General features: G+C 40.9%; 1 protein-coding gene across 8 annotated transcripts in view; it reads left to right on the top strand.

Annotated features, from left to right (window-relative positions):
• herc1 (HECT and RLD domain containing E3 ubiquitin protein ligase family member 1) overlaps positions 1 to 16,055 on the top strand; it is a 136,903-nt gene extending 120,848 nt beyond the window's left edge. For all 8 annotated transcript variants that reach the window (XM_077586910.1, XM_077586900.1, XM_077586865.1 and 5 more), the window contains exons 62-79: positions 1,075 to 1,374; positions 1,478 to 1,543; positions 1,654 to 1,779; positions 2,870 to 3,008; positions 3,829 to 4,010; positions 5,761 to 5,916; positions 6,065 to 6,187; positions 6,280 to 6,382; positions 6,711 to 6,880; positions 7,486 to 7,624; positions 7,736 to 7,905; positions 8,156 to 8,325; positions 8,416 to 8,581; positions 8,658 to 8,734; positions 10,105 to 10,357; positions 11,624 to 11,776; positions 11,899 to 12,204; positions 15,454 to 16,055. In XM_077586910.1, the coding sequence (XP_077443036.1) occupies positions 1,075 to 1,374; positions 1,478 to 1,543; positions 1,654 to 1,779; positions 2,870 to 3,008; positions 3,829 to 4,010; positions 5,761 to 5,916; positions 6,065 to 6,187; positions 6,280 to 6,382; positions 6,711 to 6,880; positions 7,486 to 7,624; positions 7,736 to 7,905; positions 8,156 to 8,325; positions 8,416 to 8,581; positions 8,658 to 8,734; positions 10,105 to 10,357; positions 11,624 to 11,776; positions 11,899 to 12,204; positions 15,454 to 15,639 (2,985 nt within the window). In that variant the 3' untranslated portion in view covers positions 15,640 to 16,055. The remainder of the gene's footprint in view (positions 1 to 1,074; positions 1,375 to 1,477; positions 1,544 to 1,653; positions 1,780 to 2,869; positions 3,009 to 3,828; positions 4,011 to 5,760; positions 5,917 to 6,064; positions 6,188 to 6,279; positions 6,383 to 6,710; positions 6,881 to 7,485; positions 7,625 to 7,735; positions 7,906 to 8,155; positions 8,326 to 8,415; positions 8,582 to 8,657; positions 8,735 to 10,104; positions 10,358 to 11,623; positions 11,777 to 11,898; positions 12,205 to 15,453) is intronic.
• Positions 16,056 to 27,206: the final 11,151 nt, after the last annotated feature.

Genomic DNA, 27,206 nt, shown 5'->3' with positions numbered 1-27,206 from the left:
GTTGTGCGTTTCCTGGTCGAACCTCGTCTGAATAAATCGTTCAGTGCTAGATATCTGTAATACACGAAAGAGATGCGGCAAAAAAAGACAGTGCGCTACAATGATAAACAGCCTCTCATGTCATGGCCACCTGGCTTGGTCGCATCTCGAAATTTTGATCCTATCACGGGCGAATTATTCGATCGAAATTTTCGTCATACCACGAGCTGATCGTAAGTCGAGGTACCACTGTATTACTGTATTCTACCACTGAGCCACTGCACCCCATTTTGACTGAAAGGGCCAATAAGTTAAAGGAAGTGACACAAAAATGCCCCAAAATGAATAGGAAGTAACCACAAATCTACAAGAGGTCCCCTATACGAGAGCAATACTTTCCTACGTATTTTCCTTAGAAATTAAATTTTATTTTATTTTTATTTTTTTGATATTCTTGTAATATAATTTCATTAAGCCACAAGTTATATTTAGGTGAGTGCATTGAATCTGAGAGCTCATTCATCAATAAAGCCTCTTTTACCAATCCTTCCATGAAGTACTTGTAGGCACCAAGACTTGTGTTCGCTTTTGGAGTTTTGTGGGTCTAAGTACTCGTGGTATTTAAATTAATTAAATTTGTAAAGAAACAAAAGTGGAAACAATTTCACTCTCAAGGGACAATAATGGCCTATCAAATTACAAAATGTCATTTAAACACATTTTTGGCTAAAAATACTATGCATCCGTTAAACTAATATGCTTGATCTTGGAAATATACATCTGATTCATACGAGGACACAATATTATCTTTTTTTGCAACGGTTTACTTTTTTTTTCACTGAATACAGTGTTTTAGATGGCCAAAATAGCTGAAGGTTGTTGTTTGGGTGGACTTACGTGACAATCGTGATGTGTTGTTTGGGTGGACTTACGTGACAATCGTGATGTGTTGTTTGGGTGGACTTATGTGACAATCATGATGTCAGTGAAAAACCTCCATAAGGCAAATTTCCTATATCAGTCGATATAATTGTAGAATCAAAACCAAACATTATTTGTACTTTCATTTAATTAAATTGTTATCTGAACTTCTAGCCACACGTAGTATGTGGGGAGCAACTTATCCACAGCCCCTACATGCAGTGCCTCGCCTCCCTGGCAGTGGGACTTCACCTGGACCAGCTCCTATGCTTTCCACCATTGCCGCCTTCTCTCCGACACTGCCCACAAGAGTCTGGTTCTGCCATCGGCAGTTCCAGTGAGTGGGCGTGGCTGGACAGCTTCTCAACAACGGTGAAGGCAGCAGAGGCTTTGGCTCGGGGTGCTTCCTTCCCTGCGTCCTTTACTGTTCCTGACTTGGAACCTGTTCCCAAAGATGAAATGATGTTGCTCATGGTGAGAGAATGTTGTAAATGTGTGTTTGACATTTGAAAATCTATTTCATAACAAGCTATAATGAACATTTCGGTAATCTTGTTTTTTGTCTGTGTTTTTATAGGACAACACTAAATGGGTTTCGTGTATGGATGAACAAATCATGTCCTGGGCCACCTCTAGACCTGAGGTAATTAGATTGTTGTAGTGAAAATGCATCATAATCTACTACTAACACACTACTAATGGTTAGAGCATTGATTGTCCTTGTTCATTCATTCAACATTTGCTTGCTTCTAGGACTGGCACCTTGGAGGGAAATGTGATGTATATTTATGGGGTGCAGGGCGACATGGACAGTTGGCAGAAGCTGGCAGAAACATTTTGGTACCAACCATTGCACCTTCCTTCGCACAGGCGCAGCAGGTAAACATATAAACAATCGTCAGTTCACATCTTTGTTAACCACATCTCCAGTATCGTTGTTCATTCATTCATTTTCTGAACCACTTTATACTCACAAGAGATGGAGGGGTGCTGGAGCCTATCCCAGCCGACTTTAGGGCACAAGGCGGCGGCCACCCCAATTTGGCTGCCAGCCGATCGCAGGGCATGAAGAAACAGACAACCATTCACGCTTGCGCTCATACCTAGGGGCAATTTAGAGTTTCCAACCAGCCTACCATGCATGTCTTTGGAATGTGGGAGGAAACAAGAGTACCCGGAGGAAACCCACACAGACCCAAGGAGAGCATGCAAACTCCACACAAGTGGACCGACCTGGATTTGAACCCAAGGCTGCACCAGTGTAGTTGGGAAAATCCATATTTGGATCCATGTTAATGAATGATGGTCTTTCAAAATATCATAGTTGTTAAGGAGCAGGTTTTTACTAATGGAAGTGGAATAAAATGAGCTTTCTTTTCGCGCTAGGGATTTTTTTTTCACCTGTACAGCTATAATTAAAAAAATAAAATAAAAGTGCACTAAAAATCACAATAGTATATATTTAAACATATATTTACAGTGGTACCTGTATTTACGAGGTTAATTATTTCCAGATGTGGTTTCGCAACTTTGATTTTTGTAATTAGAGACGCATTTTACATGTAAAAGATTTCACTAGAATAAGCCACCGTCCCAGCGTCCCTAAAATTGGCCACCATCATCCCAGTACCCAAGAAGTCACCCGCAAAAAATCTGCACGACTACCGCCCAGTAGCTCTCAATCCAATCAGCACAAAGAGCTTTGAAAAACTGGTACTGAAACACATCAAAGCCTGTCTTCCCATCATCCATGAGCCGCATCAGTTTGCATATCGGCCGAAGAGATCCTGCTCGTTTAAATTATTGAAATGAATGAATTCTATTGTACTATGTTGTGTATTAATTGTATATAATTTGACACATGTTAAGTTTCTTCTTGTTATAAAATGTTTTCGACATACTATACATGTAAGTTCCTGGTGATTTGAAATATTCACCTCTGAATTAATCTGTATCCTTCACCCACCAGGTCGTGTGTGGTCAGAATTGCACTTTTGTTATGCAGCCTAATGGGACAGTGTTGGCCTGCGGAGAGGGCAGCTATGGACGTCTGGGACAAGGCAACTCCGATGACCTGCATGTCCTCACCGTCATCTCTGCTCTCCAAGGTGTTAAATCAGCTCCCTGATGTATACAAATTTGCCCTTTTGAGACATCAAATAAATTCAGCCCCTTACAGACATAAATATTACGATTTGGTGTGTCTATGTGGTTCTACCACTTTCAGACATCAAGCTCCCAGTCATACTGAAACTTGGGAATCATGTATTGTTTGTTCTTGTTCTATTCATATCTATTCTGCTTAAGTAATAAAGTGTATTTACTGTACCAATCGGACCCAATTGTAAGAGACCAGATTGAACAACACATTCTCAATTTCAAAGATAATTTTTTAAAAATAAATAATAAAGAAAATCGGCCGTCCCATTTCAAATGTTTTAGTCTGTTCCTTAGTCCCAATTTGCCAAAACGCTTTTGGATCTAGTTTGCCATCTTTAGTAATTCCTTTGTGTATTGCTTTATAAATGTTATTTCATCTTAAAGTGAGAAAAAGGAAATGCAGTGCCCATTCTACTGCAGTGATATGACAGCTGCATCATCAAATTCTACTGTATAAAGCAGAACATCACCAACAGCATTCATACATAATGGTTATTGCAAATGATCTTGAATTGTGTCTAGGTTGTGAGGCGGTAAATTTCCGGTTAATATCTGGGTAAACTGAAGCAGCATGTGTTACTAAATAAGCGTGAACAGACTAATCACATGGTCATAACATGACTGAGGGAAATGTTTAAAAAGGGTTTCAAATGATACCGACTAAATTGTAAGCAATTGATTTTGCTTAGTGAAGAAAGCATATATTGAGACTTTTGAGAAGACATTTTATTTTACCCTTGATTGTGTCAATGTCTTGGTATTTATCAGGTTTTGTGGTGACTCAGTTGGTGACGTCATGTGGCAGCGATGGCCATTCTATGGCACTGACAGAGAGCGGTGAGGTTTTTAGTTGGGGTGATGGTGACTATGGCAAGCTGGGCCATGGAAACAGCGACCGCCAGCGCCGACCAAGGCAGATTGAAGCCCTTCAAGGGGAAGAAGTGGTTCAGGTCAGTTTTCAAATATTGTATACCGTAAGAATGTATTCTTAGCCCCAGTATTAAATCCCCTCAGGTGTTAAATTATTAAAGGCCAGAGTATGGCTAAGTGTCATTCTTCACGTCTCTTTAAATGGTAATACTGACATTTCTTTTATAGGCTACAATAGATTCACATTTTTTCAGCAGCCTAATGTTTTTAATAGGCTGAGCTCAATACAACCGACTGTCACGACTAGCCCGGTCGTGGAACGTAATTGGACCCAAACGCAGGGAAGCAATTAAGGAGAGGGAGTACACTAACAAAACTTAATAAAATGTGACAAGGGTATCAAGAAAATAAGGAGGACCTAAAACCAAACCTGACAGGAAGACATGGGGAAATGAGGAACATGGAACATGGCATGGCAACTTGGCTTGATGCAAAGAGAGCAGACGATTTGACAAACACACAGGGTTTAAATAGACAGACAGGGGTTGATTACATTGACGTACACCTGGGTAACACAAGAGGTAGCAAGCAGGGGATACACCAGGGGCGGAGAAACGACAGGTGAACACAATGGGCAATCACTCGAACAGAACCAACCAAAACCCCCACTAACCCTAACACAGTTATTATCATTTTATTTGTTTTCAGGCATAAGCAAATCAATTTAGACACAGTCCAACCATTACGCTAACGGACAGGGATGAAGGAATTAAACAACTCGTTGTCACACCACATCTGACCGCAAACCTATTTTTTGTTTGTTAAATCACAGGAAACAGAATGAAATAGTCAAAAGTCTTATACCTTTCAAATATTTATGTTGACAATTGACATTTGTACAAGTGCATTCATTCCCCCTATAATTCACCGTAATATGGTTGTCTGGAAGTCCAGAAACCTTTATTTGCATAATCATCTAACTTAATAGGGGAGGGTAGCTTCAAAATTCTTAAAAATACTGTATTAATTAGACACACGTTTGTGAATGCTACATGAGAGCACCATTATTTATCATATTTTCTGGTCTGTAACTTGCACTTTTTTAAATAATTTGGCTGGGCTTGTGATTTCACTCTGACCTCTTTAAAAAAAGACGCATACATTTACTAATATCTGCTACGGGCTGACCGGGGTTCAATGAGCAAATCTATGGCGTTTGGCGAAGGCTTAGGCATCTCAATATTTGTAAAGATAAAAATGTTAACATGAATTTGAAATTTGAAAAAAAAAGCCTCATTATAAAGGGTTCGGTGAATGTGAAACTCGTGGCTTTCTGGACCTTTAGCCAGGTTAAAAACCACTGATTCAGAGTTAGTCCCTCTCCCCACAATCATGTTATTGTAAAAGAGGAACCCACGCCTTATTAATATTTATCAAATGTGAATTTACAACACCAAACTTTTTAATAACTGACTTTCAGTAGGTGTCGCCCAGTGAAACAATCGATACACATGATAGATTTGGCAGTTTTACGCCAGGTCCCCTTTCTGACAAAACCCACATGAGTGGGGATCGAACCTTGGCCACCATAACAGTATAATTGTCTTGTATTGTATCGTAATGTATACATTTTAACCAGGATTTATTCAATTTTTTTTTTCTGTAAATTGTTTTTTATTCATTTTACAACAAAGTTATGGACACACTGGCAACTCAGGCTAATGAGGACTTGGAGCGATATACAGTGACGTATTTTTCCTTCAAAAAAATGTTTCTAAGGCTCAAATATCTTTTAAGCCCCATAAGTCTTTTTTTTCTCCATATCTCTAGATGTCTTGCGGGTTTAAACATACTGCGGTTGTAACAGCTGATGGGAAGCTTTTTACTTTTGGCAATGGTGATTATGGCAGACTTGGTTTAGGAAACACTTCCAACAAGAAGCTGCCCGAAAAAGTCACAGCTCTGGAAGGATACCAAGTTGGTCAGGTCAGTTTCACTGAAGGAGAAATTGATGTTTAAATGGCTTTGACCCAATATTTGCTTTGTAAATCACAGGAGTTTGTTAAAAATTGATTTGGTTAAATGCAGCACATATAAAACAGGATTCTTACTATTTCCTTTGTTTTCTATTCAGGTTGCATGCGGTTTAAACCACACCTTGGTCATTTCTGCTGATGGAATGATGGTTTGGGCATTTGGTGATGGGGACTATGGAAAACTGGGACTTGGGAATTCTACAGCCAAGTCCTCACCCCAGGTTAGGTTATTTGAAATTCTGAGCAACACTGTAAATAGTTTTGTATTATAGTTATTGATGTTATTTTTAATCACTTGAAATTTAATCCGTAGAAGGTGGAAATGCTGTGTGGAATTGGCATTAAAAAAGTGGCCTGTGGCACACAGTTCTCCGTGGCTTTAACAAAAGATGGCAAAGTTTTTACATTTGGAAAAGGTATGTGCAATAATACCCGATGGTGTGGTGGTTCTTCCGCCTGACTTTGATGCGGGCAGTCTGGCCACTCGGGGGCAGTGTGAGTGTGTCTGTCTCTGTGTGCCCTACGACTGACTGCCGACCAGTCTAGGGTGTAGTCTGCCTTTCGCCTGAAGGCAGTTTGCTTAGGCTCCATCAACCCCCGCAAGCTTTTCAAGGATGGGTGGTATGCAAGATGAATGAATGTATGAATGTGCAATAATAATTTATTATTTGATTTATTTTTAATAGTTTTGCTGTATAATGAATCCTTTTTAGTATTTTTCAAATTCTTTCAAATGTTCTGTAGACCGCCTAATTGGTTTGCCAGAAGCGCGGGCAAGGAACCACAATCGTCCCCAACAGGTTCCAGCTCTGTCAGGCATCCACATCCAAGATGTTGCTGCAGGAGCAGAGCACTCTTTGGTTCTCTCCTCCACAGGGGACGTTTACACATGGGGCAGCAACTTAGAGGGCCAGGTAGGGAAATCCACTGAAAGCCCATGTGACTTCTCATGTAAATTCACATATTTTTTTGTGCCACTGTCTTCAATGTAAAGAACACTTTTCAGGGTTTAAATTTTTTGTATATAGATTATATTTAGATATTAATACATTACTGTCTTTTCATATGGTTATAGCTGTAATATTTATCAAATACACTTGGTAGTTGTACTTGTATTTTTGTATGGGCACGAAAACGTAGTGGTAGTAATAATACGGGTGATCCTACTTGGCTGTTTTTCGATTATTCGTGATCATGTCTGGTCTATATTATCTGCGATATTCGAGTGATTACTGTGTATGTGTGTGTGTGTGTGTGTGTATATATATATATATATATATATATATATATATATATACACACACAGTAATCACTCGAATATCGCAGATAATATATATATATATATATATATATATATATATATATATATATATATATATATATATAGTATATGTGGATGTATATGTATTTTATCGGCTTGATGAGACTGGGAACATGATCATCATGTCGCACATCCCTAATTTGTACTGGTAACTGTTTATTTACTTCTTTTTAAAATGTTTTTAACATGTTTCTTTAGTTGGGTCTGGGCCACACTAACCATGTAAGAGAGCCTACCTTGGTGACAGTGCTGCAAAACAAAGGCATCAACCAAATTACTGCTGGACGTTGCCATAGTGCAGCATGGACCGCTCCGTCTGTTCCACCCCGAGCTCCAGGCAAATAGCCATACATTAACTGATTCCCATAAACTAATGGTTTGAAATACAAAATTTCTGTTCGTCTATCATGTATAATTTCACCTCTGCCATGTATTGCCATGTCCCCAGGTTCTTCGGTGCCTCTTCAGCTCGGTCTGCCTGTTGCTGTACCCCCTCAATATAGTGTGCTCAAGGAGGTGAGCATAGAGGCTGTGAGGGCTCGTCTGCGCCTCCTGTATCACTTCTCCGACCTCATGTACTCATCTTGGAGACTTCTCAACCTAAGTCCCAACAACCAGGTATTCCAAAGTCTCTGCATTCACGCATACTTACATATTTATGAGACCTCCCCATATGCGAAATTAAACATGTTTGGCCTTTTTTATTTATTGGTGACTGAATGCAATCCATATGACATGAACTTCCTATTTTCTGTCCATCTGCCTTTCTCCAAAGGTTTTGCAAAAATGAATTGTGCCTTTCCCTCATTAAGTAATAATACTGTAAAATAATGATACCCTTTGGATAATTAATGAGTCTGCTTTGCAGAGCTGTACGTCCCGCTACAACGCAGGCACCTGGGGGATTGTTCAGGGCCAGTTAAGACCTTTGTTAGCCCCCAGAGTTTATACACTTCCCATGGTGCGCTCTATTGGCAAAACTATGGTGCAAGGCAAGAACTATGGTCCCCAGATCACTGTCAAACGGATCTCCACAAGGTCAGGACCTTTTTTATTTGTGAAAGAATGGAGCTCATTGTATTGTTCTTCACCATTAATTATTATTTCTCTGTCTTTGACTGGTTACAGGGGACGGAAATGTAAACCCATCTTTGTCCAGATTGCCCGACAGGTTGTGAAACTGAATGCTTCAGATCTTCGTCTTCCCTCAAGAGCCTGGAAGGTAAAGCTAGTGGGTGAGGGAGCTGATGATGCCGGAGGGGTCTTTGATGATACTATCACAGAGATGTGTCAGGTATGGACCAAACAGTTCCTTCCTGCTTTTGGGATTGATAGTTCGGTTATTCTGATTGTTCTGCGAATGTGTTTAGGAATTAGAGACCGGTGTGGTAGACCTGCTAATCCCCTCCCCCAATGCCACTGCTGAGGTTGGCTACAACAGAGACAGGTAAGGCCAAAAGTAGGATGGGATTATTGGGGTCGATACAATAGTCAAGTCAAAAGCCTTTATTGTCATTATACAACAGCTGCGTATAACGAAATTAGTGGTGCTACTCCACAAAGTGCGCGTTTCCCAATAAAAACATAAATAAGTAATTTTAAAAAGTCAAGGTAATAGAAGAAGAAAACAACTTAGAATATTCTTAAATATTGAACATTGTTATTGCACACCCCGAAGTTATTGCACAGAAGGGATTGTGTGCCGTGCTAATGCAAGTTCAGAGCCCTTATGGCTCTAGGGAAAAAAAATGTCCCTAAGTCTATTTGTCCGTGTTTTGTGAGAACTCTAGCGTCTGCCAGAGGGCAGCAGCTGGAACAGGTTGTGACAAGGGTGGTAAGGGTCCCTAACAATGTTCACAGCTCTGCTGAGGTAGCGAGGGCTGGCAATGTCATCCAGTGAGGGCAGAGAGCAGGCGGCGTTGATCACTCTCTGAATGGATTTTCTGTCTGCTGCCGTGCTTCCAGCGTACCACACTGTCATGCAGTATGCCAGGATGCTCTCCGCAGTGGCTCTGTAGAAGGTTACCAGAAGCTTAGTGTCCAAGTTGTTCCTCCTGAGTATTCTCAGGAAGTCGCTTCTGGGCCTTCTTCACCACTGCTGTGGTGTTGGTAGACCAGGAGACCTTGTCCGTGACTTTTACTTTTACTTTTAAAATAAATACAATGATAATTGATATATGGTCTGAGCCGCCTTTATTGGCTAATATATGAGGAAAAGAATAGTAGTAGTCTGCAGCCACTGGGTTTTTGCAAAGACCTCAAAATAATGAACCGCCCCTGCCAAATAAGTAGTCGAGTTGCAATCATTATTTCAGGAAGATAAAAGTTGTCCAACATTGAAGTCCTTAAAAAATATAGGATCCTTTACATCTACGAGAAGTGTGTTGTGATGGCGCACGAGCAGGGACACAGCACAATATCTCAGCCTGACAGAATAATTACTGTACTGTATCTTTAACATATTTACCATTGTAAATTCATGAGGAATTGAGGAAAACTGTTGTGTGGGTTTGCAAGATTACAGTTTTGGTCAAAGCCACTGCCATATAGTGTTGTACTAAGTGTGATACGAAATTTTATCTCATTTTTTAACATATCAGATAAAGATTTAGGTGAGACTTAAATGATGTAAATAAGCACTTCTGCAGTGGCGGTGAAATAATTTTCAATACAGCTGTACTTTGATAATGTCTTTGAAAAATCTGTTCAGAGTAACATATTTTAAGACAATTTTGCTGACTGAAATTTTTCAGATACAAAGAATTGTTTCATCCAGATATATTTTGTGTTTAAAGTAGAAGGGTTTGTGTCTCTAAGGTTCCTCCTCAACCCATCATCCTGTTTGGATGAGCAGATGCTCCAGTTTAAATTCCTTGGCATCCTAATGGGCGTGGCCATTCGTACTAAAAAACCTTTGGATCTTCATCTGGCACCTCTGGTGTGGAAACAGCTGTGCTGTATTCCTCTTCTCCTTGAAGATCTGGAGGAAGTAGACCTCCTGTATGTGCAAACCCTGAAAAGTATTCAGTACATCGAAGACAGTGGCATCACTGAGGACAATTTCCACGAGGTAGGTTAATGTGGGCTAGCTCAATTTCTCACCTTCATTTTAATTGCCAAAGCAAATGTCAGTTTGGACAACGGCATGTTCAATACTTTCACAAAAACAGTGTATCTGAAAGGCATGTGTAAACAGCCGACCGCCGTGTGTGACTACCTTAGAGTGACCTTAGAGGAAAAATGAGACAACAAAGCATTTTTTCCATTCATGAACATTCTGAAATACCAGAAACAACATTTAGCACATGTCAAGTCTAGGCGGCACTGTGAAAGAGCTGTTAGCATGGCCGCCTCAAAGTTCTGAGATCAAGGGTTCAATCCCATTCTCCGGCCTCCCTGTGTCGTGTTTGCATGTTCTCTTTGCGTGCCTGCGCTCTCCAGGTACTCTGATTTACTCCGACATCCCAAAAGCAAGCATGGTAGGCTGTTTGAACACTGAATAAATGCATATCATTTCTAAAATGTGCTTGAATAACCTAAGAAAGTTCATTTTTTTAATTACCATATTTACTCGCATATAAGCCACTTTTGTCGGACAAAAAAAGGGTACTGAATCGAGGGTACGGCTTTATTGCGCATAAAATCATGACATGCACGAAACTACAAGTTGATGACGATGACACGATGATGTCACGACAAAATGACGCAAGACAATGCAGCCGATTATTTCAAAATAAAGAAAAGAAACAGATAAAGCGCTAAACAAAATGTATTTTGACGTCTATGAATATAATTCAAGGAAAAAAATAAACCGTATCTTGCCTAAAACGTGAAAAAACTCCCCGTTCACGTCACTGCTCGCTCGGGGCACGGCCATCTTACTGTAGTTAAACGTGCTCAGAATAGCCGGACGTGAGTACACTTATCTGCTATTGCTCGCTCGGGGCGCCGTCATCTTACCGTGACTATTACTCGTACATATTAAATGTTACTTCCTTTCACCCTGTTTGGAACATCAGGAAAGTGACTGCTCTTTGTGCGGGCAGATATTTATTCAATACCAGTACTGTTTTTAGCCAATCAAATGTGACGATCCCAGCTTTCCTGCCCTTTCTCGTGATGTCATTCATAGCCCTTGACCCATACACTGTGTTCATTTCTTTCTTTGTTGTTGTCACCAAACGGGTTAAGGGGTTTGTGTATGTGCTTGAACATTTTTTCCCATCATGAGACGTTTAAGAAATGTCTTTCACATGGTCATTTATCCTGGGTTTTGTATTTCCCTTTATGTTAACCTCTGATATGTCAACAAAAATGGGTTTTGTTATTCTTTCAGATGATTCCACTTGATTCCTTTGTTGGACAGAGCGCAGATGGTAAGATGGTCCCCATCATCCCAGGAGGAAACAGCATCCCTCTCACATTCTCCAATCGAAAGGAATATGTAGAAAGGGCCATTGAGTACCGCCTACATGAAATTAATCGGCAGGTAAGGCTGTCCATTTGCTTAATGAGCTGAATAAACATATACAAATGCCTGCACTTGAACTTCTATGTCTAGAAGCGAGGCAATTTTTCAACCTAACCCTGACAACACACAAATCCCATCAGGTGGCGGCTGTGCGCGAAGGCATGTCGTGGATTGTGCCGGTGCCGCTTTTGTCACTGTTGACGGCCAAGCAGCTGGAGCAGATGGTGTGCGGAATGCCCGAGATCTGCTGCGACGTGCTCAAGAAGGTGGTGCGGTACCGAGAGGTGGACGAGCAGCACCCGCTGGTGCAGTGGTTCTGGCAAACTCTGGACGAGTTCTCCAACGAGGAGCGAGTTCTCTTCATGCGCTTTGTCTCCGGACGCTCCAGGTTGCCCGCCAACACTGCCGACATCTCGCAAAGGTTTCAGATCATGAAAGTGGACCGGGTGAGTCAGCCATTACATGTACATTTATGTAGTATTACCTAGTCCCTGAGTCTTTTACCATGGTGGGAAAATGCATGGAATCTCTTTGGAATTCCAAAATTTATGTTAACGCGTCATAAAACATCTGAACGATGTAGTGTTGAAAATATAATATCATCCTCATTTGATTTCTGCCAGCACCCTAGGCAATCGCCGTCAATAGCAGTGATTTATGATTATTTAATGTGAGCCTTCCCAAGTCGAAATAGATTTGATGTGTATAACATTGTAACATGTTAACGATCCAGAATTAGTATTGCTACCAGCTGAAAGATGAGGATACTGTAAGAAAAAATATATACTATCAGTTCAAAGTATTTGAACTAGTGATCGACCGATAGGGGTTTTTCCGGATAACTGATTATTTGGAGCCGATATAATGTATGTAAAAAATGGTCTAAAAAAATTAATCATGCAAGCCCTGAACGTTATAGAACTTTGTTAAATCACACAATTATATATATTAGGGGTGCTCAATTTTTTTGCTCAAAGATCTACTTTTCAAGGAGCCAACTTTGCGTGATCTACCCTTTTTTTCCGGGCCAATGGCAAAGCTCAGCAGTTATGTATGCTGATGATATATACCAGATGCCAGTAAGGACCCAAAGTAGTGTAGGCAGGTAGTAATCATATTTGGACTCGCATAGGCACTGTTTCCCAGCTTAAGTCTAATTTAAAATTGTATTATCTATATATATATATATATATATATCTCGCTGGAGCTTTTCAGACATTACAACCGGGCCAGGGGGTGATTTTCCCGGGAAAAGACAGCAATGAACGTCAATGGCATACGGGCAAACATTGCCCGAAAATGGGTAAAATCCAGCCGAAAACAGCATTTATGGATTAAATACAAATAATGGAGCTTTTTAGACATCAGAACCGGGCCCGCAGTATCATTTCCCCGGGAAAAAGTCAGCGATGAACGTCGATACGTCCATACGCGAAACGGCAAAACATGCACTAAAATGGGGTAAAATCCACTTCCTAGCAGCATTTCATGATTAAATACAAATACTGGAGCTTTTCAGACATTACAACCGGGCCAGGGGGGTGATTTTCCCGGGAAAAGACACCGATGAACGTCAATGGCGTACCGGCAAACATTGCCCGAAAATGGGGTAAAATCCACTTCCTAGCAGCATTTCATGATTAAATACAAATACTGGAGCTTTTCAGACATTACAACCGGGCCAGGGGGGTGATTTTCCCGGGAAAAGACAGCGATGAACGTCAATGGCGCACGGGCAAACATTGCCCGAAAATGGGTAAAATCCAGCCGAAAACAGCATTTATTGATTAAATACAAATACTGGAGCTTTTTAGACATCAGAACCGGGCCCGGGGTATCATTTCCCCACTAAAATGGGGTAAAATCCACAGCTACTAGCTAGCTACTATTTGCAAATGGATTGTGGCCTGGACATCGACATCAACACAGCTTTACGAAGCGTGGAAGGCAGCCCCTGAATAGTTACGCTAGCTACTAGCTAGTAACTGGATAACTAAATACATTTACTTTTTGCGGGATTTCGTAACTTGGATCTTTTTCATATCTCAAGGCAATCATTCGCATATAAAAAGCTTTCGTGATCTGAACATTTCGTATCTAGAGGCATTCATAAGTAGAGGTATGACTGTATTTCATAATACAGTGGTACCGCGACATACGATTTTAATCAGTTCCGGGACTGAGATCGTATGTCGAGCTTTTCGTAACTCGAGCGAACGTTTCCCATTGAAATGAACTAAATACAAAATAATTCGTTCCAACCCTCTGAAAATACACCAAAAAGAGGATATTGGATTGGAAAAACATTTTTATTTGTTCTAATTCGCCATATATTGACAAAGTAATAAATAACGAGTGGTTTAATAGTACTAAAATGTGTTTAATATAACTAAAATTGTGCAGATTTCGCGGAGGTTACAGAGAGGGACAGAAAGAGAGGGGAGGGGGGTTATCTTTCCACGATAACGTACTCGTAACGGAACAAACACATTTAAATTAACTTGGATTAATATATACAGACACATTCAAACATACGTTTAATGTAACTTTACACAAAACTGAATTCTAATTTTGTTTTAATATTTTTTTACCTTTGTAACGGGTTGACTCCACCCGCACGTTCAGCCGGAGTCTTCAAAACGAACGTATCAAGAGTTGTTTGTTTTTGCCTTCCCTTCAAAATATTTTGAAAATGACGCGCACAAATGTCCTCACAATACGATAACGCGCGACCACTTGACAGCTTGTCAGGGTGCCTCTTTTCTACAAAATCCCAAAACTCTTGCCACTTCGTTGTAACTTTTCTGGGTGATAATCGAGGCAAATGTCTTGATAAAATCAACCGTGGCTTTCGAATTGGAACTATCTTTCATCCACAATAAAAGAAGGCTCTCCATCTCGTCGTGAATGTCACTCCGCCGGTGGGAAATTTTAGTTAGTCCTTTGGAAGGCCTCTTCTCCTTAATTGCGTCCTTCTGCTTAAGGATGGTGGATATGGTTGACGTATTCCTCTCGTATTGCCGAGCAAGCTCGGTGACACCACTCTCATATTTTTCAATTATTTTGCGCTTAATGTTGATTGTCAACGGTCGCCTTCTCTTTGCAAAACTCTGCCGATCCATTTTTGTTTACTTTGTATGTAAATGTAGTATGTGGGGAAAAAATGGGGGGGATGCAAACCTCCGCCCCGTGCTCGTAGATATATTTTACACACGAAAGAGATGCGGCAAGACAGTGCCATGGCTACCTGGCTTGGTCGCATCTCGAAATTTTGATCGTATCTAGGGCGAATTATTCGATCGAAATTTTCATTGTATCTCGAGCATGTCGTAGGTAGAGCTGATCGTAGGTCGAGGTACCACTGTACTCAAATCGCTTTCCAGGGGGCTGTTTTGCCTGTTTTGGGATGATACATAGCTATAAATGAACTTAAAAACACTCTTGCTGCTCTGAGCTGCGAATGTCGCTGTATTATGCATCAGTCTTTGTCAATATAACACCGCCACATCTTTATTCATCACTGTTGCCCTTGGTGTTGTTTATCAAATGAAAGCGTAGCGTCACGACAGATTTATTGTTGCCCTTCTGACTCTGGCTTCATAGTATGTAAAACTTGCACTGTATTTGGTCAAATCATGCAAATGGTTGCACAGGTGTCAACACTAGCATTGACTGATTTTCTGTTGTCTGCACAGCCATACGACAGCCTACCCACCTCCCAGACGTGTTTCTTCCAGCTGCGTCTGCCACCGTACACCAGTCAGGCCGTCATGGCCGAGCGGCTGCGCTACGCCATTAACAACTGCCGCTCCATCGACATGGATAACTACATGCTCTCTCGCAACGTGGACAACGCTGAGGGCTCTGACACGGACTACTGACAGCTACTCGGAAGACTAGGAATGAGCTGTCGCGTACACCTTACCGGCTGGAATGCCTCACAAGAGCTGAAATGCGTCATCATCACTTCACCATTATTGGAACTACACAACAAATGGGCCATATTTTAAATATATTTTCAAACAGCACAAAGTTTATTTGTCCTCATGACTTAAAGACTTTTTAATGACACAAAACTTCACAAGTGCATTTAGTGTGTGCCCGTTTTTTTTTTACTCCATGTTCCTAGTGCTCCGTGGAGTTACTTGTTTGGAAATGTGCAAAGGACAAATATATTGTATACATTGTGTAAAATGCTTCATGACAAATTTATCGCTGTAACATCCATATTTATTGTTTTATTGACCAATATACCTGATTTCCCTAAGCACCCAAACAATAAATGCTGCAGAATGGATTTTTCTTTAACCTTGTGTATTTTTCCTGGGTTTGACAATTTTAAATTAGTTAGGCTCACAAACAAAGTATTCAGACAGTGAGGAAAGTTATGTTGTTTTAGCTTTTACAAAAACATTCAGAATACAAGGATTTAATCTATATCAGGGGTGGCGAACAAGTTAGTGAAGCGCGTGTTCGCCACCCCCCTTCTATATGTTCTTTAAAGGAACAATATTATTGGTGGCCAAAAGTAATACTGCAACATGGATCAAAATTTTGAAGCACACGACATCCTCTTGTGTCCCCTTTTGTTTGCCAGATAAGTGCTTCGCAATGGAGAATCAAGCTGCATTATTAGACTAATGTTGCATTTCAACCAGAAACTAGAAAACGCTATTTCTAGATAAATTACGTGGTTGGCTTTGCTGTGCTGGTTAGTATACTTTTAGTACTAGTACACACAAGTATAGGTATTTGTAGAACAAGGACGCGCAAGTACTTGAAAAGCTTACAGAGCTCACTCAACGTGAATGAAGACAAATAATTCATCTAATAATTGGCTAATTGGTTTAGGGTGGGATATCCACTAATCAAAAAATCCAAACAATAGCTTTGCTGACCTGAGAATCAACTTTGTATTCACACCTGTAAGATATGCTGAGTCACTATTTGCAATTGCTTGTTAGTATTGCATCAGTTTGGTGTGAGTAATGAAAAATGTCGAGTCATGTTGAGACATCTGCTCTGCAGATGTCTGGGCGTATCAGCCCACACCCTCTTTCTGTTATCTTCTCTGTGCAGCATCATGTTTTTCACATAAATAGACGCACAAACTGTTAGTTCGGAGAGAGTTCCGGCAAATAGGCTGTGCGTTCGCAGCCGTTCGAGCTCTCCCCATCTTGCAGTCTAGTAATAAACGTATCTCCTTGAAATTGGTCTCCCTCTTTCTTAACCTGCTCCTGAAGTTGTTTTACAGAAATCCAACAACACCAGCCTAAAAGGTGTGCACCACAGCCTTTTTCAAAACAGGCCACCAAAATGGGCCATTAATGAATAATTGTAGGCCTTTTAAAAATATCTCAACTTCATTGGAATAGCGGTTATAGAAACAGGTGTTGTCTGTGTTTCATGGCCAGGTGGTCAAGTGGTTAGTGCGTCTGCCTCACCAATCTGGAATCGAGGGCTCCTTTCTGCATGAAGTTTGCATGTTTTCCCTGGACTTGCAGGGGTTTCCTCCGGGTACTCCGGTTTCCTCCCACATCCCTATAAACATACATGCTAAGCTGGTTGAACACTACATTTCCCCTATGTGTGAGTGTGAATGGTTGTCCGTCTCCTTGTGCCCTGCGATTGGCTGCCAACCAATTCAGGATGTCCCCAGCCTTGTGCCCATAGTTGACTGCAATCGACACCCCCCTGCGACTCTTGAGATGATAAGGGGTATGGAAAATGAATGAACAATGTCATTTCCATCCATTTTGTGTTTAAGGGCACCTGAGTCTCATCTCTCATCTCATCTTCCGCTTATCCGAAGTCGGGTCGCAGGGGGAGCAGTTTCAGCAGGGAAGCCCGGACTTCCCTCCACAGCCACTTCATCCAGCTCTTCCGGGAGTATCCCAAGGCGTTCCCGAGACATAGTCTTACCAGCGTGTCCGAGGTCGGCCCCGTGGCCTCCTCCCGGTGGGACGTGCCCGGAACACCTCCCAAGAGAGGCGTCCAGGGGGCATCCTGATCCGATGCCCGAGCCAACTCATCTCTGGCTCCTCTCGATCTGGAGGAGCAGCGGCTCTACTCCGAGCCCCTCCTGGATGACTGAGCTTCTCTCTAAGGGAGAGTCTGGACATCCTGCGGAGGAAACCCATGTCAGCTGCTTGTATCTGAGATCTCGTTCTTTCGGTCACGACCCACAGCTCGCGACCATAGATGTTCTACATTAGGGAATACCTTAAATGTAAAAAGACAGAATGGGTCAACGTGCACAACCTTGAATGCATCAGCCTTAAAATATCATCCCCCGGTGGTTTCCTTCTTTCTAGAAAACATAAAATTAAAACTAGATAAAGACTGGGTCATTGGTGGAGTCTTCATTGATCTCAAAAAGGCATTTGACACCATCTACCACCAAATACTGCTGACCAAACTGTCTAATTTTAATTTCTCACCAACCACGCTAAATTGGATTTAATCATACTTAGCTGTAAGATGTAAACATGGATAGTGGTTGTTGTGAGAGCCAATGAGAACCCAGAGGAGTGTAGCAAGGTTCTAAAGCAGTGGTTCTTAACCTGGTTCGGTGGAGCCTCTGCCGCGGAGGTCAAGACACATCGACTCATCATGTCTATTCACGTGATGGCTTGAACATCACTGGCTGCAGATGGTCACGTGACATTGCTTGGCAAATCAGTTGCTGCGAGGAATTTATACATCTTGAATTTGAAAAAAATCACATTTTATTTTACAGTAAAGTAGGGTTCGGTGAGAGCGTATATGAAACTGGTTGGTTTCGACAGCTCCAACAAGGTTAACAACCACTGTTCGAAAGGGAGAATCAATGCTTCCATGACAATTTTAAAATAATTACCGTCATATATATGACAGTATTTTTTTTAAATTGTCACGGAAGCATTGATTCTGATATATAAAAATGCAAAGTAACAAAAGCAGAACCAAACATGTTCGTAATATAACATAAATAAATTTAAATGAACTTGGATTATGATACAGACACACTCAAAAATACGTTTAATCTAACCTTACACAAAACTTATTTCTAATTTTGCTTCAAAATTTTATACCTTTCTTCTCCCAGGTTGGCTCTATTTGCCCCGCCTCCACCCTGACTTTCAGCTGCAAGAACCTATCGAGGGTTGTGTGCTTGTCTTCCCTTTAAAATATTGCAAAAATGATGCACACAAATGTCCTTCCAATAGGATAATGCACGACCACTTGCCAACGGGAAGCAATATACTCCTCTCGTATTAGCAAGCAAGCTCAGCAACCCGTACAGCTTGCCCAATTGTCCCAGTGGTCACCAAACTACGGCCCGCGGGCCGGATACAGCCCACGGGCCGGATACGGCCCGTCAGCACATTTTGCCCGGCCCTCTGAACAATACCAGAGACGCTATCGGATTTTTTTCCTATTTGGCCTTGAAGACTGGGACGTTTTAATCTTGTGTTTGGTTTATTGCACCCCCGCTGAGCCCACAAATTATCCCAGTGAAGCGGGGCTTCGCATTGCTTCTTTGGTGACACGTGCGGGAAGTGTTTCCCTTTGATGCACGCGGGCACCTCCACCGGTGCATGCGCGATGCATGCGCGAGCACAGTGTTACCGAGACATCTGGACGATCGCAGGTGAGGGCGGAGCCCTGGGACCATCGCGGACTATTCAAGCATATAAAAACAGTGCAACCTGTTTGAGAATTGTTCTTTTTAACCCAGAGCTGTGGAGGGGAGCAACTCTGAATTGGATTTATATATTAGGAATACATATTCTGTGGAGTAACCCAGCGCATCTTGGTCGTCTCTATTCGAATTTTGAGCATGCCCTTTTGTTAGGACGACAAGCCAGTTATAGTTTAATATAGATAAAAATATTTATAGTCTACAACTGAGCTAACTTTTATCTGTTAAGATTATGCATGGCACAACAGAAAGTTAATGTTCCATGGCTTTTTTTCTATGAAGAACCCAGAGAGTTATTTAGTTATTTATTTCATAAATAGTGTTATTTATTTCCTGTTTTTTCTGTGAAGAACTCAGAGAGGGTTATTTAGTTATTATTTATTTCATTAATAGTGTTATTATTTGTTTCCTGACTTTTTTTCTGTAAAGAACCTGGAAAGGGTTATTTGGTTGTGTGGCTTTCTGGAAAACATTTTTTTTTTTAAGCTCCCCTACGATCGTCACACTTTTTCTGTTACAAACTGACACCAGCCCCCCATCAGAGAAGGGAAAATTTATGTGGCCCTCACAGGAAAAAGTTTGGGGACCCCTGCCGTACACCATTCTGCACTGGGGGGGACACTGAAAAAATGCAACGCTCCGCCCAGTGCTCATAGAGACAATTACACGAGGGAGTTGCAACCAGAAAGACAGTACCCATGCTCAAAAGCAGCCTCTCGCGTTGGCCACGCCTGGCTGTATGCTCATATCTCTAAATTTGTCTCGTATCTCAAGGTAAATATTTGCTCAAAATTTTACTCGTATCTCAAATTGCTCATATTTCGGGGCACTAGTATGTTGAGGTATTACTGTATGTAGAAAATAATACATTTAACAATAACATAGGCCAAGCGCCTGCCTGTGTAGAGGTTTACTCTTCTGACTTCGGTGCAGACATGCGCGTCTCGATTCCCTCTGGTGGCGGCATGATTCTGAGTGTCTATGGTCTCTCTGTGTGTCCTACGGCTGACTGGCAACCAGTCTAGCGTGTAGTCTGTCTTTCGCCCAAAGTCAGCTGGATAGGCTCCAGCAACCCTTACGAGCACGCGCGGTACGGAAGAATGAATTAAGGAATAGTAGTATAGGAAACTCTTCATTTTCCGTTGAGCTTATCCTCGCAGGGGTGCGGCAGCCTATTTTAGCCAACCACAGGCAGCAGGTAGGGGACACCTGGTTGGTGAATGGGTTGCCAGTCAATCGCAGGGCACAAACAACAGGAGACAAACAACCATTCACGCTCATGCTCAAATATAAGTACAATTCAAATGATCACTTTTAATTTTAATGGCATACGATCAGTTTACAAGCTTCATGGACAGAAACTAATCCCTAGATTATCGCGGCTTCACTACATCAGGTTTTTTTTCTGGGGGGAATTTTTTTTTGTTAATTACGTTTTTTTGTAAGTTCATAAAAGTGTGAAAATCCACGCTGAAACTCTCGCTGAAGCCACTCCCCTGTCCTCCGCTTGCTACTAGAACTCAGCATGAAGTAAAAAATATATATATTGGATTGGATTGGATAACTTTATTCATCCCGGATTCGGGAAATTTCATTGTGACAGTAGCAAGAAAAGGCATAGTTATAAGTTAGACAGTACAGTCAAAGGCCACAGAACAACAAAGCAAAAAGCACAAAGTACAAAGCAAATCAAAGTCAATGGGATCATTAAGAATCACCAAATCATTAAGACAGAAAAGCAGCAAAAACACAAAACGAGCTACGAGTTTCGGTATACATACATTCATAAAAATGTGAAAATACACGCTGAAATTTGCAAGCGGAAGCCACTTCCCTGTCCTCTGCTTACTACTAGGACTCAGCACTGAAGTATAATTTTATTTAATTTAATTTTTTAAATAAGGGTGTTTTTCGTTTATCGCGGCCATGTCTGGTCTACATTAACCGCGATAATCGGGGGATTACTGTAAAGCAACTTGTTTTTCAATGCTATAACGCAACCTTTTTTTCGATGCTATCTCTTGAAATACAGTATATTCAGAACATTAGGCCTATCTGACCATACCTAAACATTTCAGTTTTCATTTCTCAACTAAAATAAATGTTTTCATTTCATATAAATTATAAATTCCTTTATGAAGTGAGATAAGACCAAAATAAAATTCTCTCTAACCGTTCACTTAAATGTTGCATTTATTTACAATAGAGTTTAAATATTCATACAACAAAAGTTTTCATATTTACATTGCCTTTGAAAATCCAAAACTTCATGACTTCAGTAGTACTGATACTGCACAGTTATTTACACACACACCATTTAGATTAAGATATGTAGATTTGTTTTACAATTATTTCTCCATGAATTCAGATCTCCTTTGTCAATCTAATATCATTTCATGGCTCACCCAATAAATTATCTCCGAGTATAAGTTGCACCGTCCAAATAATGCACAATGAAGAGGAAGAAACTATATATAAGTCGCACTGTAGTATGAGTCACACCTTTGTCACCTTTTTCTTGGGTGTGTTCCCTTGTTTCCTGTCCATGTGATTACCCATTAGTATTACCTGCTGTGTCTTTCCTGATCGGCTTCTCTCGTGTGACCCAGGTGATGCTAATTGTCTTGTCAAGCCCTTGCTATGTATATTTAAACCCTGTCTCTTTGTCTATTGTGGTGGGAATATTGTTCCCTATAAGGTTATGTTGGTGTGCGTCTTTCCTCTATGTTTTTCCCTGGTTAGTTTGTTTCTTTCTGTTATTAGTTTCTCCCAATTTTTGTTTGTAATTTTTTATTTTGTGAACAGTCTGTTTGTATTAAAACCTTACATTAGGTCACCCGCACTCCCTTTTGTCCGCCTGATTTCGTGCACCTGGGTCCAACCCTATTCTGCCACCGAGACAATCATTACAACTTTTGAGGGGGGGCTCATCTCATTTTCTGAACCGCTTTATCCTCACTAGGGTCGCGGGGGGGCTATCCCAGCTGACTTCGGGCCAGAGGTGCGAGACACCTTGAATTGGTGGCCAGCCAATTGCAGGCTACTTATTATTTGACCCTCTCAGGAACAATGGTCACTACAGTGGACAGCTATTCAAAAGTTGACAATTAAAGGTGCTGTAAACTTAAAGTAAAAATGATTAAATTGTTAGACTGGGCCAAATTAAAAACATTTGTTAACAACTCTGACAAATTTGAATGAATAATAAAAAAGAGGAGTACATCTAGTTATAAGGCTTTAAAAATGTCAGGCCCAGGGCCAGACAGGTGGGTGGTTGCTCCTCTCATCCAATCACAGGTCCAGCACCTGATGAGCTAAGCAATGGCAGGTGTGGCTCATCACAATCACTGAGCTATTTAAGCCACCCAGAGCTTGACCAAGTTGCTGGATTGTCTTTATCAGTTCACTCTAAAGCACCTTCCTGTGCTACCTCCTTGTTTTGCCTCACCTGACCTCAAACCTCCTGTTTTGGATTGGATTGGATAACTTTATTCATCCCGTATTCGGGAAATTTCGTTGTCACAGTAGCAAGGGGGTGAGGATGCAGAAATAGGAAAGGCCTTTTAGACATAAATAGATGATGATAGAATTATTATGGAATATTCTATATGTGTTGTAAACATTTTTCAATAAGTAGTAATGCTATAAATCAAGTCAAGGGATGGACTTTTTCCTGCACAGTCGACTCTTCAAGGGCGAAGGCGTTACGGACAGTTCTACCAAATGTTATGACGAAGACTCCAGCAGATTTGAAAATACTGCTTTGTTTACCTTATAAAGAAATTATTATGCTTACTGGTGCAAATAATAATGCCGTTGTTTTGCTTATTGTGCAAATTCTTACGCAGGTGTTCCGATAAAAACAGACAGTGTTTTTATAACCTTCATGCTTATACAATTGTTTAAAACAGCAGAGACAGTTGTTTTTGCATATGCAATTGTTTAAATCAGATTACCTTTGAATGTTTTGGTTATGTGCCGCTAAATGGAACGAAGAGTATTCCGCTCGTCAGAATGCACTGTGGACTAAGACGGCGTCGCATTGCATCTCCTTGCAAGTTGTAGGCAGAGTTTGTTGAAAGATGTTTTTCCTTTTTTGATTAAATATTACTAATAATGATTTAAAAGGTTTGAATCATTATTCCAACATTTGGTCCTTCGAGTAGCCGGGGTCAACACATCGATAGGGAATCCAGACGCTGCAGTTTAATATCTGGAGTGACCGTGCACGGCGAGAATCCCTTTTCCAGGCCGGACTATTTCTCAGCAGCGCCTGTTTTCTAATCGGTTGACGACTATCCTCTTGGTAAGCATCTTTCGACATTTCTGCCGAGTCCGCGTGTGATGGCTGCATATTGAGACGGGTTCCGAGTGCGTGAAGGGCATCACACGCGAAGGCCTTATTTTGAAGTAAGGCTCGCAAGTTGTAGGCAGAGTTTGTTGAGAGATGTTTTTCCTTTTTTAATTAAATATTACTAATAATGATTTAAAAGGTTTGAATAATTATTCTAACATTTGGTCGGGCATGGTGGCGCGTGCCTGTAATCCAAGCTACTGGGAGGCTGAGACTGGCGGATCGTTTGAGCTCAGGAGTTCTGAGCTGCAGCGGACTATGTCGAGCGGGTGTCCGCGCTAAGTTCGGTATCGATATGGTGTCCCCGGGGGAGCTCGGGACCACCAGGTCGTCTAAGGAGGGGTGCATCGGCCCAGGTCGGAAACGGAGCAGGTCAAAGCCCCCGTGCCGATCAGTAGCGGGATCGCGCCTGTGAATAGACGCTGTAGTGCAGCCTGGGGCGCCGCCAATGAGTGCAGGAGGGATATAATGATACCTATTATTGGTTTATGATACATGGGTTAAATCAGTTGATAACGGTGGGACTGGAGACACAGAGGCTGTGTTATTCCACAGAAAAGAGGACGGGGAGACTGGCCCGGTGGGGAAGAAATGTGTTGTTGTTGTTGTTAAAAAGGACCAGGTCGGGAGGGCCCGTGGGGGACATGGGGAGAAAACACTATCTCCCCAGGCCGGGGCGCCGCCAATGAGTGATGTGTTATTGAACAATATCCCATGATCGAAGTTGCTGATACTAATGTGGGCAAGGAGCAGGCTCCTACTAAATTTGGATGTTCGAATCCAAAAGCTGATGGTGGCCCGTTGTGTCATGACGGGCAGCATTTATCAGGAGCAGCTAAAAAATGTGTTGCATGCTCATTCAAATGTGTTGCATGCTCATTCAAATTATACTTATATATATTACATATATCGCGTGATTGCCTGGACAAAAATGTCTCTAAAAACAAGGCAGGCCTGCTCAAAATGATTTGAATGGGGATTTTGAACATGAGGATGTTGAGCAAATTTTAAACCAGATATCACATTCTTTGGGATTGAATTCAATTGGATTTTTTTGTGTGATGCTGAAAGTTGTAAAATGGCAATTAAAATGGTTATTTCAAAGAATGAAATGGCTTATTGTGGCTTATCCTGGTTTCGTTCCCGTCTGCTAGCGGGAATATTTTGGTTAACAGAAATACAAAACAGCAAATTAAATGTTTAGCGGGGTTGCCAAAACTGCGTTTTGGTCAGACTCTAAACTTGCCGAATAATGCTTTGATTGCGGGGGGAGCGCTCTGTTTTGGTGCGGCTGAATATTAAAATAATTGGCCTTGGGGGTGCTGAAGCAAACTTGAGGGCAGAAATGGGTTTTGCTATGATATAGTTGTGCTTGCGGCATATTGTGAGTATGGGGTCTTGGCAAACTACGATGATATGATGATATAGTTGGATATCGGGAGAGTAATTAATTTAGTTTATTAATTTAGTCTTCTCTAAAAAATAATTGCTCACAGGAGGCACAGGAGGGGAAGCATTGGGCACAAAGAAAAGAGAGCACTTTGGAATTTGTAAACAAAAGATAAGGATGCTGCTTCTGCAGCGAGCATGAAGGTCAATGTCTTTCGAGGTGATATAAAATCTGTTTGGCAAAGATTGATTTGGGGAAGGCTTTGGAATTGGGAATAATACTATTATTATTATTTTATTTTCTTTTTTGTGAAGTTCAAAGGGCTCTTAATTGAAGAGAGCTAGTTTTGGAGGATAAAACGATATTATTACTGTTTTTGAATGGTTGGCTGGTTAAAGAAAAATGAATGGATTTTTTACAATATTATGGCATATTGGTTACAATTTGTGGGTCCTTTATTAAGCATTGAAAATTGTAATTAGGAAATGCCTAGTAAAAGGTGGATTTCACTAATTTAATTATTGTAGATTTTTCTTGTGGTAACAGGGAGCTATAAGAAATGGCTCTTATCTTAAGTAAACATAGTATGGGGTGATTTGCAATTTATGTCTTAGGTATTAAGGGTTATTTGGTTGTTAAAGAAATCAGACATGAAATTAACAATGCGGAAATGAGAAATTTCATGGCATTCGTCCAAATTGTTAGGTAAATTGAACCTGGCTGGGGTAGATAAGATAATTGGTTAAGGATAGGCATAGTTTCCCTAGAAGAAACATGGAGCGTCTTTAGGTGCACAAAAGACTTTCCTTGTTTGACCTGAAGGGGGCGTATGCTTTGCTATAGGTCATATTGATGACTATTGGGACGTTATTACTGTCTATTGCTTTAGAGGCATACACATTAAGAATTTAGCCAAAACTTACTGCATTGCAATTATGGGGTTAATACAACTGAATGTTACGGTGATAACGATGGGCAATAACAAGCTTAGATAAAGGGGACTATCTACAACAAAGTCTGGTAGGGCCTTCCATGGTGTGAAACAAGTGAAATAATGTCTATGTTTTAAAAATAACAGCTCCAAATTATAAAATATCAACCTTGGAGAAATGCTTTAAGTAGATGGGTTGACTAGAATGGGCAAAATTCGATAACATTGAAAGGGGGTGTAACATAATCCAGAACATGGAGATAAAGTTTTTACAAACGGTTAAAATACAAAAAGGGGGTGTGTGTGTGTTTCAATGTGTCACAACTTTTCCGTTATTGAACAAATTTCTATTTTTAGATATGTGGCATGTGAATCTAATACATTAATTATCTAGTTTCTTCAGGCATCAATCTTGATGATTGGGGGAGCACTCTAAATTTCTTGATTATGAGTGCCAGCGTGGATGAGTGTCTGTCTTTTGTGTTTCAATTGGCTGGCCACCAAGATATATCAATATTCTAATATCAAGGTGGAATATTTGTGAAATCGCTGATAAGCCTTTCGAGGACGGCGGTGGCAGAGTAGGACAGAAACAAAAAGAAAAGAATTTCGCCAAATGAAATTTTTTGATTTCTGCAATGGGAAATTTTGGGAACCTGGGGGACTAAACAAAAACAAAAGACTTATCTGGGAGGGCTGCCATTTTGAGTCATGGTAAATTTCATGCCTCAAAAAAGGGGGAGGTTATATATTCAATCTATATGCAGATATATGGCAAAAACACGGGCGATTCCCCCTTATGTCAAGCTACAAAAGCTACATATCCATTTCAAAGGATACACATGGATTTTATAGAATATGTGTGGTACATAACAGTCCTAAAACAGATTGGGGAAACCTTGTTGCAGAAACTGGTCTAGATTGGCAAGCTTGGGTGACACACGCGTGCGAAAAAAACCCATCAGGCCTTCGATAAAATTAACCCATACGGTGGGGCATTACAAATCATAATTCAGACTGACAAATTAACTTGTGAATCTTTGTCTGACGTTTTTCCTAAGTCCATGGGTAAGAAGGTCGTCGGAGATG

Source organism: Stigmatopora argus, chromosome 2 (assembly GCF_051989625.1).
Source record: "Stigmatopora argus isolate UIUO_Sarg chromosome 2, RoL_Sarg_1.0, whole genome shotgun sequence".
NCBI lineage: Eukaryota > Metazoa > Chordata > Actinopteri > Syngnathiformes > Syngnathidae > Stigmatopora > Stigmatopora argus.
This window is presented reverse-complemented; position numbering and strand designations above follow the sequence as displayed.